This window comes from Salvelinus fontinalis, chromosome 1, assembly GCF_029448725.1.
Source record: "Salvelinus fontinalis isolate EN_2023a chromosome 1, ASM2944872v1, whole genome shotgun sequence".
NCBI classification, from domain to species: domain Eukaryota; kingdom Metazoa; phylum Chordata; class Actinopteri; order Salmoniformes; family Salmonidae; genus Salvelinus; species Salvelinus fontinalis.
In genome coordinates, this window is record NC_074665.1 from 65,369,491 (window position 1) to 65,391,919 (window position 22,429).

General features: G+C 41.1%; 1 protein-coding gene across 1 annotated transcript in view; it reads right to left on the reverse strand.

The window, feature by feature from the left end:
- prim2 (DNA primase subunit 2) overlaps positions 1 to 22,429 on the reverse strand; it is a 112,423-nt gene that overhangs the window by 1,748 nt on the left and 88,246 nt on the right. Inside the window, exons 11-13 of the mRNA XM_055930051.1 lie at positions 22,278 to 22,404; positions 21,889 to 21,971; positions 3,756 to 3,824 (exon numbers count right to left, since the gene is read on the reverse strand). Of these exons, the coding sequence (XP_055786026.1) occupies positions 3,756 to 3,824; positions 21,889 to 21,971; positions 22,278 to 22,404 (279 nt within the window). The remainder of the gene's footprint in view (positions 1 to 3,755; positions 3,825 to 21,888; positions 21,972 to 22,277; positions 22,405 to 22,429) is intronic.

Below are 22,429 nucleotides of genomic sequence, written 5' to 3' on the forward strand. Positions count from 1 at the left end.
CAACTGACTAGCGCTAGTCAGTTGTACCTGCAGTAGCAAGAAATAGGTAAATATCAATAACATTGCGAAATGTGACTATCAATTTCGACCCCCATCACTATAGGACGTGGCAGATACTTAATTCTCCCAGTGGCAGGTAAGGGAGAAACGAGTTGGTAGTCTTTGTGCCCCATGATGACTGTATCATTTAAAGATTAGGGGTCGTATATTGGTGGGATTGCCCATACCCCCCACACAAAATAACTATTCTTTCACAATGTGTATTAATGTCACAAACATGCATTTTGGACGACAGGACTAAAATATGACTCATGAATGTCATAAATGTGGATTTTTCATTTCGGAGATGGTGGGGGGGGGGGGGGGGGGGGGGGGTCCATTTATCTTTCAAAGAGCACGCTGTTTATCAGAGCTGCCATCTTATTTATTCCAGGGGAATTATCCCTGGGACCCTCTGACTGTACAGCTCCAGGCTATTAGTCAGCACCTATGACCCAGAGCACCGTTTCATTCCTCCAGAGGGTCCAATGAATGATGATCTTGGAAAGCAATGACAGACTTTACTGAAACACCATTAAGAGGCATTTAAATTGTTCTCTGTGACAATGTGAGTATATTACAACAAAGAGAAACAAGCCCCACAAATATTAATCATAACCCTTAGGTTAATTACCAAACGGATAAATTGCAATAGTGGACTAGATTAAGGACATCTATGATACTATCGAGTATACACATATACAGTTGAAGTCGGAAGTTAACATACACCTTAGCCAAAAATATTAAACTCAGTTTTTCACAATTCCTGACATTTAATCCTAGTAAAAAAATCCATGTCTTAGGCCAGTTAGGATCACCACTTTATTTTAAGAATGTGAAATGTCAGAATAATAGTAGAGAGAATGATTTATTTCAGCTTTTATTTCTTTCATCACATTCCCAGTGGGTCAGAAGTTTACATGCACTCAATTAGTATTTGGTAGCATTGCCTTCAAAAATTGTTTAACTTGGGTCAAACGTTTTGGGTAGCCTTCCACAAACTTCACACAATAAGTTGGGTGAATTTTGGCCCATTCTTCCTGACAGAGCTGGTGTAACTGAGTCAGGTTTGTAGTCCTCCTTGCTCGCACACGCTTTTTCAGTTCTGCCCAAACACTTTCTATGGGATTGAGGTCAGGGCTTTGTGATGGCCACTCCAATACCTTGACGTTGTTGTCCTTAAGTCATTTTGCCACAACTTTGGAAGTATGCTTTGGGTCATTGTCCATTTGGAAGACCCATTTGTGACCAAGCTTTAACTTCCAGAATGATGTCTTGAGATTTTGCTTCAATATATCCATATACTTTTCCTCCCTCATGATGCCATCCATTTTGTTAAGTGCACCAGTCCCTCCTGCAGCAAAGCACCCCCACAACATGATGTTGCCACCCCCGTGCTTCACGGTTGGGATGGTGTTCTTCGGCTTGCAAGCATCCCCCTTTTTCCTCCAAACATAACGATGGTCATTATGGCCAAACAGTTCTATTTTTGTTTCATCAGACCAGAGGACATTTCTCCAAAAAGTACAATCTTTGTCCCCATGTGCAGTTGCAAACCGTAGTCTGGCTTTTTTATGGCGGTTTTGGAGCAGTGGCTTCTTCCTTGCTGAGCGACCTTTCAGGTTATGTCGATATAGGACTAGTTTACTGTGGATATAGATACTTTTGTACCTGTTTCCTCCAGCATCTTCACAAGGTCCTTTGCTGTTGTTCTGGGATTGATTTGCACATTTCGCACCAAAGTACGTTCATCTCTAGGGGACAGAACGCGTCTACTTCCTGAGCGTTATGACGGCTGCATGGTCCCATGGTGTTTATACTTGCGTACTAATGTTTGTACAGATGAACGTGGTACTTTCAGGCGTTTGGAAATTGCTCCCAAGGATGAACCAGACTTGTGGACGTCCAGAATTTTCTTTGAGGTCTTGGCTGATTTCTTTTGATTTTCCCATGATGTCAAGCAAAGAGGCCCTGAGTTTGAAGGTAGGCCTTGAAATACATCCACAGGTACACCTCCAATTGACTCAAATTATGTCAATTAGCCTATCAGAAGCTTATAAAGCCATGACATAATTTTCTGGAATTTTCCAAGCTGTTTAAAGGCACAGTCAACTTAGTGCATGTAAACTTCTGACCCATTGGAATTGTGATACAGTGAATGATAAGTGAAATAATCTGTCTGTAAACAATTGTTGGAAAATTTACTTGTGTCATGCACAAAGAAGATGTCCTAACCGACTTGCCAAAACTATAGTTTGTTAACAAGAAATTTGTGAAGTGGTTGAAAAACGAGTTTTATTGACTCCAACCTAAGTGTATGTAAACTTCCGACTTCAACTGTAGGTCTTGTAAGTAAGGCAAAGAAGTTGAGTAGAGTTGAAGCCATTAGAAGGCTCTGATGGGAGTATTACCTCAACCAATAAAGATAATTTAGGCTGGTAACCAGAAACAATGTGACCCACCCACCCAAGGGTGTAGCTAGGTCCCTGCAGACACATTGTCCTTTGCTTGGCTGGGGAAGTGTTCTCGTCAAGAAGCAAAGTTACTTTCATCGGAATGACTTTCAAAGTGACTTTTGGCTCCAACTCTCAAACTAGCAACAAATGGGTCTTGTGAGTTCTAAAGTTTTAATGTGCAATGATGAAATGGAGTTAAAAAAAGGACACGACTATCATAAACGTGTCCAAAATAGGCTAGGTAGTCTAAAACCTTATTAAATCAGAATCTTTTTTTATCATAAATCTGTCCTTTAAAATATTTTTGGGATTACGGTATAAAGTGCTTTACATGTACTTTTCCTGGGTTATCAGATTGAAATGTGATCCGAGGATATTAGCTTCTCAGAATAAACTTTGCACCAGAGCGATGGCAAACATTCTGAAAAGTTTACCTCCAACATTCACATCAAAGACTGCTCCCTTCTCTCCTTCTCCGACTCAGTCAAATTAAACTGTCACATAGCAGATAGTCAACATTTACATCTTGGTGCTACGTGCCCACATTCTCATCAGGATTCTGTCACTTCAGCTGCGTTGAACGCTGAGGGACAGGGGCACGTGTTAAAGAACTAATCCTGACTGACATCTCTAGATTATTGCTTTCTCAATGAAAAAAATAAAAAACGCCATCACTCTCCCCAGTCTATCAGTCTGTAGAGCTTCCAATTTAAATACAATAAACAGTGCAGCACGGAAAATCACGCGAATTGTCAACACGTATCGGAGACGCGCTTCCACTCATTTGCTTTTCCCAATAGCACTGACCCCAAAAAATTACTTTATGGGTTGCTGGAAATAACACAGACGTATGTAAGCAATTGCTATGATCAACGTGCATAACAGCACACCCTTACAAGACAAAGAGCAATAAGAACAAGTTCTACCCTGCTTATTTCCCATACATTTTTTCTCCCTCCTAAATAAGGACTGAATATTAAAAGCCTTGAATGTGACTGAAACTGCTGATCTAAAGGTTCTCCACTAAAAGGTATTAGATCAAATAAATGTCATTTATTAGGGGCTAAATTCATCTAAAGTGCCATAATTAACCCATACAAGTTAAACGGATATGACAGCTAATGATGGATGTGATTACAGAGCTGGAGGCCCCTCCCTCCAGAGGCTTCATGCATATCCTGCGGGGCCCTTCCTCCGGTCCCCACAATAGCAGGCAGGCCGCCCCAATTACATCCGGCCCCAAATGAAAGCCGTCCTTACACTGTGCGTCAGTTCAAAGTACTTCTGGCAGGCCAGCTGATAGTGCATTCCCTTGACCAACTCCAGGATCTGAAAACAAGAAAAGAAAGCAGGGGGAATACAGAGATTAAAGAGGTGTCGGGGTTAGAGAGAGATGTTGAATTATGATTTGTATACAACAGGAATGTTGTTGCGTAAGAGCGGTTTTGACGTTGACCAATCACGGTGACTAGCAGTTATAGATGGGTTAGTTGACAATATCACGAAAATGATGTGCGCTCTTCCACGGGGTAGAAGTCAGCGTGTTGTTGTGATTCTGGATGGCCAGATTGTTAGCAAGAATGACAAGAAACTGCCATGTGGGGAATCTTAAGTGGCTCGTTGCAGATAGTTTCATATTGTTCTTGATACCATGTCTTGTTTTGAGGTGTTTTGACTGGTTTCATGTCAATGCTAATATGACAAAAATGTGCAAGTTAGCTAACCAACAACTGTAACAATGTATTTGAGAAACAAGTGCTCATTGTGCAAATGTATTGATGTTTTCAATAAACATTGGATTCTATACATAGCTTACATATTGTCAACAATTTAGGCCATGCCTTATGTTTTGCCCCATAGTTGCACATGCGTTATTTCTGTTGCTGAACAACCAACCCGTCTATATGCAGTTTAAGGAACAACTTTGCACGATGGATGAAGTGCTTGTGTTAAGGCCCTTGTGTTTTGTGTGTGCTAATTATGGAGCGACATCATAGTGTGGCTTTAAAATGAGGCTCAAGGTATTACTGGAAATACACTGAACACAAATATAAACGTAACATGCTGGTCCCATGTTTCATGAGCTGAAATAAAAGATCCCAGACATGTTCCATACGCACAAAAAATGTATTTCTCTTATTTTTTTTGGCACAGATTTGTTTACATCCCTGTTAGTGAGCATTTCTCCTTTGCCAAGATAATCCATCCACGTGACAGGTGTGACATATCAAGAAGCTGATTAAACAGCATGATCATTACACAGGTGCACCTTGTGCTGGGGACACTAAAAGGCCACTCTAAAATGTGCCGCTCTGTCACAACACAATGCCACTGATGAGGGAGCATGCAATTGGCATGCTAACTGCAGGATTGTCCATCAGAGCTGTTGCCAGAGAATTTAATGTTCATTTCTCTACCATAAGCCATATCCAACGTCATTTTAGAGAATTTGGCAGTATGTCCAACCGGCCTCACAACCGCAGACCTCGTGTATGGGGTCATGTGGGCGAATGGTTTGCTGATGTCAACAGACTGCCTTATGGTGGCGGTGGGGTTATAGTATGGGCAGGCATAAGCTACAGACAACGAACAAGCAATTTGAATGCACAGAGATACCGTGACGAGATCCTGAGGCCCATTTTCGTGCCATTCATCTGCTGCCATCACCTCATGTTTCAGCATTATAATGCACAGCCCTATCTCACAAGGATCTGTACACACTTTCTAGAAGCTGAATGAGGTCCCAGTTCTTCCATGGCCTGCATACTTACCATTCATGTCACCCATTGAGCATGTTTGGGATGCTGTGGATCGACATGTACGACAGTGTATATCAGTTCCTGAAAATCCAGTAAAATCGCACAGCCATTGAAGAGGAGTGGGACAACATTCCACAATCAACCTTACAGTGAAATGCTTACTTACGAGCCCCTAACCAACAATGCAGTTGAAAAAAAATACAGATAAGAATTAGAAATAAAAGTAACAAGTAATTAAAGAGCAGCAGTAAAATAACAATAGCGAGACTATATACAGGGGGGTACCGGTACAGAGTCAATGTGCGGGGCCACCGGTTAGTTGAGGTAATATGTAAATGTAGATAAAGTTATTATTAAAGTGACTATGCATAAATGATAACAACAGAGAGTAGCAGTGGTGTAAAAGAGGGGGAGGGGCAATGCAAATAGTCTGGGTAGCCATTTGATTAGATGTTCAGCAGTCTTATGGCTTGGTGGTAGAAGCTGTTTAGAAGCCTCTTGGACCTAGACTTGGCGCTCCGGTACCGCTTGCCATCCTATACACCGAGTTGTGAATATATCGTCAGGTGCACAAATTCACTATAAACCTTAAGGAGAGATTAAACACCAATGTTCCACTTCCCACTTGTCAAATGGGTTTCTGGGGTTCCTAACACAGACAATAAAGTACCCTAGTCGCAGAGGGGATTGAATGGCACATTAAATCACGCAGGGTGTCATCCGAGTTCCTTTACACCAGTTAAGGCAGGACTTTTACGCTTTATGGTGCCTCTTCTACCATTCACAGGGTGCACGTTTTTTATTCCTATATTTCTCAATATGTTGGGGGGAAAAATGCAACAGATTGACAGACTTTCCATATTGGTGCCCATGACTAGCTTTTCCAGCTCCAAGAGCCAAGGTGAAAGCACTGCCAATGGCTGCCCTTCTGAATGACAGACAGGTTAGCTCACATTCTTAGAGGGGGGCATTGTCACATGTCAGTGTCTGGCCTCTGTGGCATGCAGTGTCAGTTTTAAGGAGGGGCAGCCCCAAGTAGACTGGGTGAGTGAGGACTGATGTTATGCATATGAATCACTTCCCACTGATTTCTCTCACTTTGGATTCAGTCTCTAACATTTAATAATGCTGCCTACAGTGGTTGCTCAACTAAAGGTTTTGCGAATATGCTGCGGGACTTAGAGGAAATTTGTGGTTTAGTACTGCGTCACTACTTCATTGCTCCAGATCAGAGCAAGGGGGAGTTAGAGCACTGATTATGCTTTTGGATCCCAAGGCGCTACTGTGTCTGACAATGAATAGGCGACATAAACCAAATAGAAACTGATAATTGTGCACGACTTCAAAATTGAATTTCAATTAATTGAATGATGAGGATGAAGGTAATTGAACTTAGAACAATAATGTAAGAATTGCTATTCCTCTGTCACTTATGTTTTTGTTACTACTCGTCAGTACTACTTACTAAAACTGTTGTTACACTAAGAGAAACTTGGACTTCAATTAGCGTGTGGAAATGTTAGGATTATTTTGCTCTTACTGTAGTATTGTAGCCTACTCCCGACCGGTCACGTTGTACAGCCCCATTATGGGCTATTAGCAGGACAATAGACTCTTGTCAAGGAGGGTAGGAAGAGAATTGTATTGTCAAATGTATTTCTTAGTCAGGTTGGCTGTATCACAACTGGCCGTGATTAGTTGCAATTTCAGTTGAATCCACCAAAAAAGACAGAACAAATAATCCAACAAATGTTGTGGTTAAACTGAAATATACTATTTAATTAAAATAACTATCAATTGGAACCTTTAACAAATGGAAGGGGGAAATTTCATTAACCCTGTTTTTCACAAGTGTTTTTTTGGCTGTGAATTCTGCAAACAATTTTTCTAAGATGGGCTATTAGCAGATATATATATATATGTCATATTGATCATGGCTCCCGAGTGGCGCAGTGGTCTAAGGCACTGCATCTCAGTGCAAGAGGCATCACTACAGTCCCTGGTTTGAATCCAGGCTGTATCACATCCAACCGTGATTGGGAGTCCCATAGGGCGGCGCACTATTATTATTATTATTATTTAATTTAGAATGATATAAAAGCCCCTTAGGGCAAATATGGTCTGTGAGAATATCTAATGAAAAATGCCTCTTTGATATTAATTTAGAATCTTCCAATCCTCTAAATGTAATTATTGGCGGAGAGTCACATCATTGGAACGTTTTTTTTTTAAATATAGATATACTGTAGGCCTACCGTAGGCGACATGAGTCTTAATAGTGTTGAGTACTGTGCTGTTAAAAGTGATGTAGGTCTTATTTACTTAAAAAACATATTGAAGTTAGAAGCAAAAGGATTTGAAGCAATAGCCTACCCGCTGTGGTCAACTATTTCAGCACCGTTTCACACTGCTCTGAGACTAACATGGGGACTGGTCTTGATAAATCAATTAGACTTTTATTTTCACTGAATCTCTGAATATTGGTTAGACTACAATTAGGGTGTGGAAATGTTATGCTCTTAGTAAATGTAGCCTACTCCCGACCGTCACGTTGTACAGCACCATATTTTCCGTTTCATTCTAACGGTAACTGAGGGTTTAGTTTTTCTTGGAATATAAACACCATGATATTAATCAAATTAAGCTACATTTCTTAAAATCAATTCCATATACTATGTTCATTTTATTTTTATTTTTTTTACATTCTCTAGTACAGCCAATATTGAAGGTTATCAAATGCTTCTCAAAGATGCCCTCGCGGTCAAACTAGCACTAATGGTAATAATGCCTGACAATTAAATAACGTGCCATAGAATTCTGCGGCAGCCTGCAAGGTGTGCTGCAATATGATGCAACTTTTAAAGGAAGAACCACTGTACATACCGGTCTCTCTGCTCAGGAACATTGGCCTCCTGGGCCAAACCCCACACAGTGTCAGCGTGTCCTCCACTCAACTCTGAGAACTACTATAGGGGTTGCTGAGGGCGACAGGGAGTAAATGACTCATTTAATTTGAAGAGGGATAAGCTCCCTTTGGGTTGGCTGTCCACTTAAATTAGCACGCTATCATCTAGTCCTTCCCTACTGCTCAATGGATTGCTTAGTACACAGATTATTTTAAATATTGATTAGCCTCTCACTAGTGTGTGGTCTTTAGACTTGACTCTGCAGATTTGTACATCGAAATATAATCTAGATTCTATTTCTATAGATTTGAATACATAGACATATCTGGGCATGAATAGGCTACTTTGACCAGTGCTTAGAATGGGCTGTGCTGAATGCTTCAGCACACAGTAACATTTAAATAAACAACCTTAAAACACTCAGAATTGATTTCATATACATGCACTAGAGATATGTCTAGGAGCTGTATACAACCATCCATTTCAGGTCTAGACTGTTCTTTTTGTGGGAAATAATCTTGTGTGGAATGTTTAAGTGAAATACAAGCATAATGTTTGCAATGACAAGCGATCTGCTGACAATTTTTACTGCAAGTGACTCACTCATATTATTTTTCGTTTTATTTTTTTAAAGCTTTGAGCTCTATTTATCGACTTGAATGTTTTTATGGTCCCATTTTCAGTAAATAAATGTGGAAATGTATCAAATTCTAAATATAGCTTTCAGGTAGGGATGGATGATATATCGGTGAACATATCGTAATCGGCCGATATTAGCTAAAAATGCCAACATCGGTATTGGCCGATGTCTAGTTTAACACCGATGTCAAAGCTACCGTGCATACCTATATTACGTAGGTATATGACGTAATGACGCCACGTAAAATTCTGCGATACATGTGCTGCACAGCATTCCTAACCTAGCCCACAATGTCTGCTGTGTGGATCGAGCAGTCAACAAGTCGAGCAGTCATTTGAAAGAGTAAGAACATTTCAGCGAGACAACTCAAAGGCGAAATCCATCAAAGCCAAGATAATGGAATTCATTGCCCTTAACAATCAACTGCTCTCTGTCATGGGTGATGTTGGCTTTCGCCGACTGGTCGAGCACCGGTACACACTATCAAGGGCGCTATTTTTCAGATGTTGCCCTACTGGATTTAGACAGTAATAGCGTCACTGGTATTAGCTTCATGAAATACATACTATAGAACGCCGTTTGGGTCTTTGCATGTCAAAAAAGATTCAGTAGCACTGTCAAAGTTGTACAACCAGCCTGATAACAATGACCAGTAGAAACTGCAGTCATTTTCATTACTCTTAGCAATGATTTAGGAATCCTTGTGAGTAAGTAATAGCTAGGTTGCCACTTGTTCGCCTATTGAAATTGAACTTCAGTTCATGAAAATAAAAAAATAATTATTTATAAATAAATTCTTATTTATAATGACGGCCTACCCCGGCCAAACCCGGACGACGCTGGGCCAATTGTGCGCCGCCCTATGGGACTCCTAATTACGTCCGAATGTGATACAGGCGGGATTCGAACCAGGGACTGTAGTGATGCCTCTTGCACGGAGATACAGTGCCTTCGACTGCTGCATCCGTGTGTGTGTGTGTGTTAACTATTTAACTGTACTGGAATGCTGTACCAGTAAAAAGTCTTCTAAATTTTTTTTATAAATCGTTTCTTGGTATAGTTTTTTTTTGGCAAGGAAAATATTGGATATTGGTATCGGCCAAAAATGTCATATCGGCGCATCACTAACAGAGATATGGCTCTCCCCTTCTACACCGTCTCTGTCCATACAGCCTGTTGGGTTCTCCATACATCGCAAGGACAGGACGAAAAAACCCTGGGAAAGTAAAGGTGGAGGAGTATGTTTCATGATTAATAACTCGTGGTGTGATTGTGGTATCGTACAAAAACCGAACACCTTTTGCTCTCCCGATCTGGAATACCTCACCATCAAATGGGATGGCCGTTTACCTCAAAAGATAAACGGCCATGGCCATAACCAATGAGAATGATATCCCCCATCGTGACACCACGGTGGCACGCAAGGAACTATACGGTACTTTAAGCAAGCTGAAAACGGCATATCCTGAGGCCGCATGTTGTAGCTGGGGACTTTAAAGGTAATCTGAAGAAAATTCTCCCGAAATCCCACCAACACATCACTTGTGTTAAACACGGAGAGAATATGCTTGACCATTGTAGCCATCCTGGAAGGGAGAATAACAAGGCCCTCCCCCCTATAGGCAGAAATTAAAGCACAAAGAACCTGTGGTAAGAACTGTTCAACGTTGGTCTGACCAGTCAGAATCCATGCTATAGCACTGTTTTGATCACAGACTGGGATATGTCCCAGGTCGCCTCTGGGAAAAACATCGATGACTACACTGACTCTGGGTTCATCGGGAAGGGCATAGAAGATGTTGTTCCTGTGGTGATGATTAGAACCTATTCAAACCAAAAACCCTGGACAGATGGCAGCATTCACGCAAAACTGAAAGCACAAACCACCTGCATCAATATACTAAGGGTTTTGCCGTTTCTAAAATAACGTATATTTTGGTGTTTTTGGAGCCTTTGTTCATGTTTTTTCAGGGCCTCCATACTAAACAACGAAGATTAGGAAGTGACTTGCTGTTTGGGGTAATCACAAAAAAGGTTTCTGGACTTCTCGTTTAACTTCTTGAGAATACAGGGGGTGCTGTTTTCGCATTAGCATAATTTTCTCTACAGATTAAACTGCCTCTTATTCAATTATTGCTCTTACTATATGCATATAATTAATACCATTGGATAGAAAACAATCTACAGTTTCTAAAAACGTTTCAATTTTGTCTCTGAGTGAAACAGAAGTCATTTGACAGCACTTTCCCTGACCAAGAAGAAGAATGCAAGATGTGTATGCTCACTTCAACGCTCTGCCTATATATGGTCACGCCACTTATGACCCGAAACACACTTCATTCGTCTTCCTCTGGGTGTCAAGAGGACGTCAGAGGAGAAATTTTTTGTTTATCTTGTACTGACGTGAAATAAGACCTATTTCTTTGGCGTGACCGACAACTTCCGGTTCTCTGAATCGCGCGATTTGGAGCTGCGATTGTCTACTGTTTTGCTGCCGTTACGGATGAAGACTATCTCCGTCTCGAAGTTTGTTTGATACATGTGACCATATCATCGTAATGTATGTTTTTTCAATATAGTTTAATCAGATTATTTGAATTTTTTCGGGAGTTTTGCCGTGTTCCGTTCTGTGAGTTTTTTTTACTTTGGACAGATCCATGCCAGTCGACCAGTACCTATGCTAAATGAAGAGGGAAAGTTGCCATTATGAATGGATTGAACGACTCATCAGGACTAAGGACACCTTGATCAACATTCTGATGAAAGATCAGCAATAGTAAGACCCAATTTACGATGTTATTTCATATATCTGTCGTGCATGTGAACTGGTCGTGGGCGCCCAGCTGGTTCTGGCTGGCGTGGCTATGCTAATTTAGCGCTACATTTTGTTTTCGCTATAAAACATTTAATAAATCTGAAATATTGTTTGGATTCACCAGATGTTGGGCTTTCAATATCTGTATGCTGTGTATTTTTTCTGAAATGTTTTAAGATAAGTAATTAGTTATATGACGTTGGTCTCTGTAATTGTTCTGGCTGCGTCGGCACTATTTCAGATTGCAGCTGCAATGTAGAACTGTGATTTATACCTGAAAAATGCACATAAAAAAAAAAAAAACTATGCTATACCATAAATATGTTATCAGACTGTCATCTTATGAAGTTGTTTCTTGGTTAGTGGCTATATATATTTTTATTTAGTCGAATTAGTGATAGCTACTGACGCAGGAAAAAACTGTTGGAGTAAAAAAAATTTGTCTTTTGCTAACGTGTTTAGCTAATAGATTTACATATTGTGTCTTCCCTGTAAAACATTATAAAAATCTGAAATGGTGGCTTTATTCACAGGATCTGTATCTTTCATTAGGTGTCTTGGACTTGTGATTTAATGATATTTAGATGCTACTATTTAATTGTGACGCTATGCTAGCGATGCTAATCAGTAATCAGTGTGGGGGGGGGGGGGGGGGGGGTGCTCCCGGACCCGGGGTAGGTGCTCGGTAGAGGTTAATGACCTCAGCCACTCGAGCCATATAGCAGACAGTGATGGTACAGGTGCATCAGAGCCGGGACTGAGAAACATCTATCACCAGCACATCAGACTGTTGAACAGCCATCACTAGCCAGGTATCTGCCCGGTACTCAGCCCTACACTTTATAGACATGGGGCATTAGTCTCAGAGTCATTGGACAGTGGTAATCTCATATTCTGTTTATACAGTATACGGTTTACTCACTGTTCCCTCTAATTTTTTCCGGCACTGAGCAAATTTCAAGTCTGCTGAGCGCAAACTTGAATATTGTGAAAATTCTGCGCAACTTCTTGCGTGCTTTTATTGCAGATACTGAGGCAGCACCCTCTTTAAGTTACAGTTTTAACAGTGGCCAAGTAGGCTACTGTTGCTATTTGATCATAATGTAGGCCTATCAGAGTGGCCTACCATCAAAAACAATGGAGAAAATGCATCCCATAACATTTTAACATGGAAATATCTGCAGCTGTTCTATCATTCAGCCTACAGTAGCAGCCAATCTGTGTTTAAAGTAGGCCTACAATCTGTGCGACTTTTGGAAAAAATATGCAGGGCTTGACATTAACCGTTTTTCCCACTTGTCCTTCAGACAAGGATGTAACTGAACATTTGTTGTTTGGGGCGGCAGGGTAGCCTAGTGTTTATAGCGTCGGACTAGTTACCGAAAGGTTGCAAGATCGAATCCCCGAGCTGACAAGGTAAAAATCTGTCGTTCTGCCCCCTAACTAGCAAAGAATATGAACAAATGCACACACATGGCTACATGCAGCTCTCGCTTTGATCTCAAAACAAGGTCATCTAATCATGACCATTCATATGCTGTGAACACAACCCAGTTCAAAGTGAATGGCCATATGAGGCACGAGGGGGTGTGGTATATGGCCATATACCATGGCTAAGGACTGTTTTTATACACAACGCAACACGGAGTCCCTGGATACAGCCCTTAGCCATGGTATATTTCCCATATATCACAAACCCTGAGGTGCCTTATTGCTATTATAAACTGGTTACCAACGTAATTAGAACAGGAAAAATAAATGTTCGTTATACCCGTGGTATACGGTCTGATATACCATGGCTGTCAGCCAATCAGCATTCAGGGCTCGAACCACCCAGTTTATAATTGCATTTAGGGATACTGCAGCTCTGATCGCTTATGCCGCACCGGTCTGTAGAGTTCTGTCCATAAGAAAATCTCTTGCATATTTGTTTCGGTATGTTGCATTGAAAATGGATAATATTGGCAATTCCCACAGTAGAGAGGGAAACGTTGATTGAGTTAACTGAAGGGGAAAACTACAAAGTTGAGTGAAGTTCAATCTCGTGCTTCCCGTCTGATGTTTATTCTGCAGTGGTCACCAACCGGTCAATCGAGATCGACTGGTCAATCTCCAAGGCATTCCTCGTTGATCGCCAAACATCTCTGTAAAACCCCCAAAGATAAAGCCTTGTGTTCCAACCAGGTATTTTTTTCATCTCGGGCTGTTGGTGGTAGGTTGCCATTTTGAACCATTTCATGTGTCTGAAGGTAAACTCTGCCTTCCCAGCAGGCCCAAAGAGCAAATCAAGTGCACTATAAGCCTACCGCTGGCCAATCAGATACCTCAGATTACCGTGTCTGTAGTAACGTAGCAGGCATACAAGAAAGCTACAGTGAAGTAGATACTGTGAGATTTCAAAACGTTTAAAACCATGACTAGAGAGAGACTGTCAACGAATACATCTAAGAGCTGCTGTTTTTATGAGTGAGTTCATGTTTAAGTTCTTACTCAGCACTGTCCACACTTTGTATTCAACACTTTAATAAGCCATAAAATGTGTGTTCTTCCTATTTCCACTCAGCACTACAACAAGCAGTGCAGCAGTAATGAATGAGTAGGAAAGTGTAACTATAGGATTGCGTGGTTATTAGCGGCTTGAGTCTTTTTTAAATGTTGAGAAATATTTATTTTTCTGTTCATAGGAGTAACGTGAATTTGTGCATGAAGCACAGCTGGAAGACCGTGTCCCTTTTTTGGTCAGTGTCAGTGGAGGAAAGGGAGAGCGGAGGGATGTTGAGAGGCGGACCCTCAGTCTGCCGCTTTCTCCCTCGCTGAGACTGATCAACAGATGCAGGCACCATCAACAAAGTAAAATAAAAATGGTAATTATTTAAAATGTATGCTCACTTAGCTGTGTAATCCGTTACATGTAAGGGATTACAAAAAACGGTAACTGTAATGCGTTACAGTACCAACAGAAATATTGTAATCCGATTACGGATACTTTTGAAAACTAGATGATTACCTTAAAATTCAGAAAGGATGTTTGCGGATTTTTGTTTTTGACACTTATGTTTTCTCAGTGAGGCACAAGTTTAAGTTTGTTCCACCTGAGCGAGTCTGACCACAAGTCAGAGACCACTATGATGTCACACCAAATGGGTTTGATGGATCGCGGGATAAGAGCAGGAATAGGCTTTTGTAGGCTACAGTCCAAGCTATGTCTTCCAATGGTGTGACTGCTGTCGGCATCCAAAGATGATCTAACTGGAATAAACACTTGGAGGTAAGGATGAAAGCAGTGGTGTAGTCCACACCCATACAGATATCACTTATTACTGTTATCTACATAGTGCATTGATGTGAATCACACTGCTGCTCTCTCATTTAGCTGTTTGCGCCATACGGATTGTGGTTGTTGTGGATGGCTGTTCACAAATCTAGATGTGTTTTTGAACCCAATAATGGTTGAATTCAAGAAGTTTAAGCTGCCTATCAATTATTGTTTTTGAAACCAGTGGACAGCCAGTGAAAAATGCACTCTCGCAACAGCTGTACAGTGTGAATCCCAGCCTATGGAATAAAAGTGTGGCATTTATTGCTCAATCTAATTCATGCTGATAAAAAAAAATATCCATAGGCCTAATGGACACATGCTCAAACTCACACACTTGATTGCCCCTTTTAAGTCTATCTATAGTTGCCAAATCTATTTTTGGACACACACAAAGAATGCAACTTAAATGCCTCATGAGCTTAGTTCAACTGTCACACTCCACGAGAACCCAAAATATAAGCTTGTTTTTCTCCAATGTTTGTAAACATCATAAACAAACACTGTATAGCCTCATAACATTGTTAAAACAATGTTGATATCATGGATGGTCAGTCCTTGCATCGATAGCTCTGTTTATTAATCTGAGAGTGGTTACATTTCTCCAGATTTCTCCAATAAATCCTGCTATGCCCTGCGACGAACCATCAAACAGGCAAAGCGTCAATACAGGGCTAAGATTGAATCATACTAAACCGGCTCCGACGCTCGTCGGATGTGGCAGGGCTTGCAAACTATTACAGACTACAAAGGGAAGCACAGCCGCGAGCTGCCCAGTGACACGAGCCTACCAGACGAGCTAAATCACTTCTATGCTCGCTTCGAGGCAAGCAACACTGAGGCATGCATGAGAGCATCAGCTGTTCCGGACGACTGTGTGATCACACTCTCCGTAGCCGACGTGAGTAAGACGTTTAAACAGGTCAACATACACAAGGCTGCGGGGCCAGACGGATTACCAGGACGTGTGCTCCGGGCATGTGCTGACCAACTGGCAGGTGTCTTCACTGACATTTTCAACATGTCCCTGATTGAGTCTGTTATACCAACATGCTTCAAGCAGACCACCATAGTCCCTGTGCCCAAGAACAAAGTCAACCTGCCTAAATGACTACAGACCCGTAGCACTTTTAAAGGCTGGTAATGGCTCACATCAACACCATTATTCCAGAAACCCTAAGCCCACTCCAATTTGCATACCGCCCAAACAGATCCACAGATGATGCAATCTCTATTGCACTCCACACTGCCCTTTCCCACCTGGACAAAAGGAACACCTATGTGAGAATGCTATTCTTTGACTCAGCGTTCAACACCATAGTACCCTCAAAGCTCATCACTAAGCTAAGGAACCTGGGACTAAACACCTCCCTCTGCAACTGGATCCTGGACTTCCTGACGGGTCACCCCCAGGTGGTGAGGGTAGGTAGCAACACATCTGCCACACTGATCCTCAACACTGGAGCTCCCCAGGGGTGCGTGCTCAGTCCCCTCCTGTACTCCCTGTTCACCTACGACTGCATGGCCAGGCACGAGTCCAACACCATCAAGTTTGCAGACGACACAACAGTGGTAGGCCGGATCACCGACAACGACGAGACAGCCTATAGGGAGGAGGTCGGAGACCTGGCCGGGTGGTGCCAGAATAACAACCTATCCCTCAACGTAACCAAGACTAAGGAGATGATTGTGGACTACAGGAAAAGGAGCACCGAGCACGTCCCCATTCTCATCGACGGGGCTGTAGTGGAACAGGTTGAGAGCTTCAAATTCCTTGGTGTCCACATCAACAAGAAACTAGAATGGTCCAAACACACCAAGACAGTCGTGAAGAGGGCACGACAAAGCCTATTCCCCCTCAGGAAACTAAAAAGATTTGGCATGGGTCCTGAGATCCTCAAAAGGTTCTACAGCTGCAACATCGAGAGCATCCTGACCGGTTGCATCACTGCCTGGTATGGCAATTGCTCAGCCTCTGACCGCAAGGCACTTCAGAGGGTAGTGCGTACGGCCCAATACATCACTGGGGCAAAGCTTCCTGCCATCCAGGACCTCTACACCAGGCTGTGTCAGAGGAAGGCCGTAAAAATTGTCAAAGACGCCAGCCACCCAGTCATAGATTGTTCTCTCTACTACCGCATGGCAAGCGGTACCGGAGTGCCAAGTCTAGGACAAAAAGGCTTCTCAACTGTTTTTACACCCAAGCCATAAGACTTCTGAACAGGTAACCAATGGTTACCCGGACTATTTACATTGTGTGCCCCCCCAACCCCTATTTTATGCTGCTGCTACTCTCTGTTTATCTTATATGCATAGTCACTTTAACCATAAATCCATGTACATACTACCTCAATTGGCCCGACCAACCAGTGCTCCCGCACATTGGCTAACTGGGCTATCTGCATTGTGTCCCACCTCCCGCCAACCCCTCCTTTTACGCTACTTCTACTCTCTGTTCATCATATATGCATAGTCACTTTAACCATACCTACATGTACATACTACCTCAATAAGCCTGACTAACCGGTGTCTGTATATAGCCTTGCTACTCTTCTTTTCAAATGTATTTTTACTGTTGTTTTATTTCTTTACTTACCTACACACACACCTTTTTTTTCTCGCACTATTGGTTAGAGCCTGTAAGTAAGCATTTCACTGTAAGGTCTACACCTGTTGTATTCGGCGCACGTGACAAATAAACTTTGATTTGATGCTCAGGTAAAACAATTTTGCTAATCTATACTTCCATATTTCCAAGTCCTATTCTAGAAGATCAAGGGGTATAACATTTATTGGAATGACTGGAATTCTGTGTGTTTTAATGTAAAGATATAATTTAATCATATTATCTTATGTAGTAGAAAGCGATGGTTTAGAAGAAGCCAAAATAACCAACCCATAACATTTTTACATCCACATATGGCCAGTTGGCCATATAAACTTTAACATTGATTTATCCTGCAATAGATGCCGTTCAATTGGTAACATACATTTATGTCTTCTTCTAATGCCTCTTAAGGGGAAAGTAATCTAAAAGTAACAGAATGTAATCAGATTACGTTACCAAGTTTGGGCAACACAAAACTTACATTACTGATTGCAATTTTGGACAGGTAACTAGTAACTAGTGGATTACATTTAGAAAGTAACCTACCCAACGCTGCTCACAAGTAAAACAAAATGGATCTATTACCGGTGTGATCATATAGTCTACCTCAAATTTGGAAATATATATATTTTTTAAATGGCCAGAACAACAATGTATTGGCAGGGCAATTTAAGCAAAACCAATATGCGGTGATAATGTATTAGGCCTATAGCTGGTATGGGAATAATAATGCATTTTATTTTGTAATGTTGTTTCTTGCGTCAAACACAACATTTTCAGTCACCTTGTCTGAAGGACAAGTGGATAAACAGGTTAATGTCAAGCCTGGCATATTTTTTTCAAGTCTCATGGAATGTAGTACTACAATGAACACCACACATTGGCTGCTACTGTACACTGAATGATAGAACAGCTATATCCATGTTCAAATGTTATGGGATGCATTTTCTCCATTGTTTTTGTTGGCAGGCCACTCTGGTAGGCCTACATTATGATCAAATAGCCAACGTGGCCTTCTTGACCACTTAAAACTAACTTAAAGCAGGTACAGTGTTCATAGTAAACACATGCTGGAAGTTGCACACATTGTTCAAGTTGGCACTCAGCGGACCTGAAATTTGCTCAGTGCTGAACATTTTTTGAGGGAACATTGGACATAAGTGTGTCGTGTACTGGAAAAGGGTCTATATTCCATAAACTTAGTTAGGCAATTACATCTATCAGGACACTTCCAAATGACATTGGAAGATTATATTTCTAGATTATACTGTGAGCTGTTAGGCTGCGTGTATATATTCTTCATACGAGACTTTGAACAGTGAACTTTATGGCCCAATTAAAAAGGGGACCATGAATTAAATTAACGTCCTGAAGGTCCATAACTCCATGAGAACGCTACGGCAAGACCTTACAACTTCATTTCATTACCTGCACCATTGAACCCAGTTTAATGTGTTGAGAGAACACATTGAAAGTGCTTAAAAAGAGCACTTGAAAATATGCCCTGATTCATTTTAAAAGACACAGATGCTAAGGCGGTCAAAGCTGTAAACTCACTGAGCTGAGCTGCTCATATATAAAACCTGGGCTCTAGGCTGGAGCACTGCAGATTTCAACTACACCCAGAATATCAATGCTAAAACTACTCACATACCTACCAAATACTACTGACGAGGTTAATGATCTCTGAGGAAAATTGCATCTAAAGTCAACTGAAGAAAATTTGATTTGAGAAAATTGGTTAACCCTGTATTAGAGGTCAACCGATTATGATTTTTCAGCGCCGATACCGATTATTGGAGGACCAAAAAAAGCTGATACCGATTAATCGGCCAATTTTATTTATATTATTTGTAATAATGACAATTACAACAATACTGAATGAACACTTATTTTAACTTAATATAATACATCAATAAAATCTATTTAGCCTCAAATAAATAATGAAAGATGTTCAATTTGGTTTAAATAATGCAAAAACAAAGTGTTGGAGAAGAAAGTAAAAGTGCAATATGTGCCATGTAAAAAAGCTAACGTTTAAGTTCCTTGCTCAGAACATGAGAACATATGAAAGCTGGTGGTTCCTTTTAACATGAGTCTTCAATAAGAAGTTTTAGGTTGTAGTTATTATAGGAATTATAAGACTATTTCTCTCTATACGATTTGTATTTCATATACCTTTGACTATTGGACGTTCTTATAGGTACTTTAGTATTGCCAGTGTAACAGTATAGCTTCCGTCCCTCTCCTCGCTCCTACCTGGGCTCGAACCAGGAACACATCGACAACAGCCACCCTCGAAGCAGTGTTACCCATGCAGAGCAAGGGGAACAACCACTCCAAGTCTCAGAGCGAGTGACGTTTGAAACGCTATTAGCGCGCACCCCGCTAACTAGCTAGCCATTTCACATCGGTTACACCAGCCTAATCTCAGGAGTTGAAAGGCTTGAAGTCATAAACAGCGCAATGCATGAAGCATTGCGAAGAGCTGCTGGAAAAGTGCACGAAAGTGCTGTTTGAATGAATGCTTTCGAGCCTGCTGCTGCCTACCACCGCTCAGTCAGACTGCTCTATCAAATCATAGCCTTAATTATAACATAACACAAAGAAATGCGAGCCTTAGGTCATTAATATGGTCGAATCCGGAAACTATCATTTCGAAAACAAAATGTTTATTCTTTCAGTGAAATACGGAACCATTCCATATTTTATCTAACGGGTGGCATCCATCAGTCTAAATATTCCTGTTACATTGCACAACCTTCAATGTTATGTCATAATTACGTAAAATTCTGGCAAATTAGTTCGCAACGAGCCAGGCGGCCCAACTGTTGCATATACCTTGACTCTGCGTGCAATGAACGCAAGAGAAGTGACAAAATTTCACCTGGTTAATATTTCCTGCTAACCTGGATTTCTTTTAGCTAAATATGCAGGTATAAAAATATATACTTCTGTGTATTGATTTTGGGAAAGACATTGATGTTTATGGTTAGGTACAGTCGTGCAACGATTGTGCTTTTTTCGCAAATGCGCTTTTGTTAAATCATCCCCTGTTTGGCGAAGTTGGCTGTCTTTGTTAGGAAGAAATAGTCTTCACACAGTTCGCAACGAGCCAGGCGGCCCAAACTGCTGCATATACCCTGACTCTGTTGCAAGAGAAGTGACACAATTTTCCTAGTTAAAAGAAATTCATGTTAGCAGGCAGTTATTAACTAAATATGCAGGTTTAAAAATATATACTTGTGTATTGATTTTAAGAAAGGCATTGATGTTTATGGTTAGGTACACGTTGGAGCAACAACAGTCCTGTTACGCGAATGCGCACCGCATCGATTATATGCAACGCAGGACACGCTAGATAAACTAGTAATATCATCAACCATGTGTAGTTATAACTAGTGATTATGATTGATTGATTGTTTTTTATAAGATAAGTTTAATGCTAGCTAGCAACTTACCGTGGCTTTTTACTGCATTCGCGTAACAGGCAGGCTCCTCAAGAAGTGCAATGTAAAGCAGGTGGTTAGAGCGTTGGACTAGTTAACCGTAAGGTTGCAAGATTGAATCCCTGAGCTGACACGGTAAAAATCTGTCGTTCTGCCCCTGAACAAGGCAGTTAGCCCACCGTTTCTAGGCAGTCATTGAAAATAAGAATGTGTTCTTAACTGACTTGCCTAGTAAAATCAAATCGGCCAAATCGGTGTCCAAAAATACAGATTTCCGATTGTTATGAAAACTTGAAATCGACCCTCATTAATCGGCCATTCCAATTAATCGGTCGACCTCTACCCTGTATTAACTAAACACGTCCATGTTTCTGGTGTATAAAAATGTCAACTGCATTGTTTTACTAAGAGCTGTGAAAAAGCTATTAATTCCTCACTTTTCTTAGTGTTATAATAATCTGTCAACCTTGTCAAAAGTGTGATGACAATCTACATTTTGCACTGTACTGAATACATATTCTAATCTATACTTAACTTTTAGAGAATTAAACGTTCTTCCTTTCAAATTCCATTTCTGGTATTGTTATGGAGCTCAAGGCAGACTAATTAAGGCAGCTTGACTTTTGTAAACAATTTTGGTGAAACTGTACTGTTCATTTTACGTCCGTAATGTGCGTTTGTTTCTTGCCATCTAGGACTTTATTTATTGCCAGTAAAAAATAATTACAATAGATCACCAGGTTAAACTACATTCATCAATACAAAGTAAATCATGTAGATGAGACTGCCTGAACATATTAGTGACAACTGCAGTCAGTTAATGTTGCATTGTTCCATGGGTTAACAACAGAGCATCTGAGAGAACAGAACAGCCTCAGGCGTGTTCTGGGCCTTACCCACCTGACTGATGCCACTGGGGGAGACCTTATAGGACTGCAGCTTCTGCTTCAGCAGCTCTGGGTCACTGTGTCGGAATGGACACCCTGCAACCACCAGGTCATAGAGAAATTAGGCATGAGAGAATGGCAGGTATTCACAATAGTAGCCCTGCTAGGAATTTTTGTTGTTGTTGCATGGGTCAAACGATTAGACATTGAAATCAAAACACTGCCTTGCATTTGTTATGGCTGGGTTCATAGGGAAAATTGCATCCATACATAACCCTTTTCATGGAGCAAATTTTCACCGGTATCACTGCTACCAAGCTATAGGCTTAAAAGGCTAATAACGATAAAAAAGGGCTCATCACGTGTGCAATAACCATGCATCTCTCCAGGTCCATGACTCACCGTGCTGGTCGCCTTGGCTGGGTGGGTTTGACAAAATCACCTTCATGCAACTGTAAGGGGTGTAGTCTGTGCGCTTGCCTTCCTTCCCGAACATGTGGCGGATGCTGTAGGCATATGCTTTGTCAAACTGCAAGGCAAAAAGAGAGCGAGAG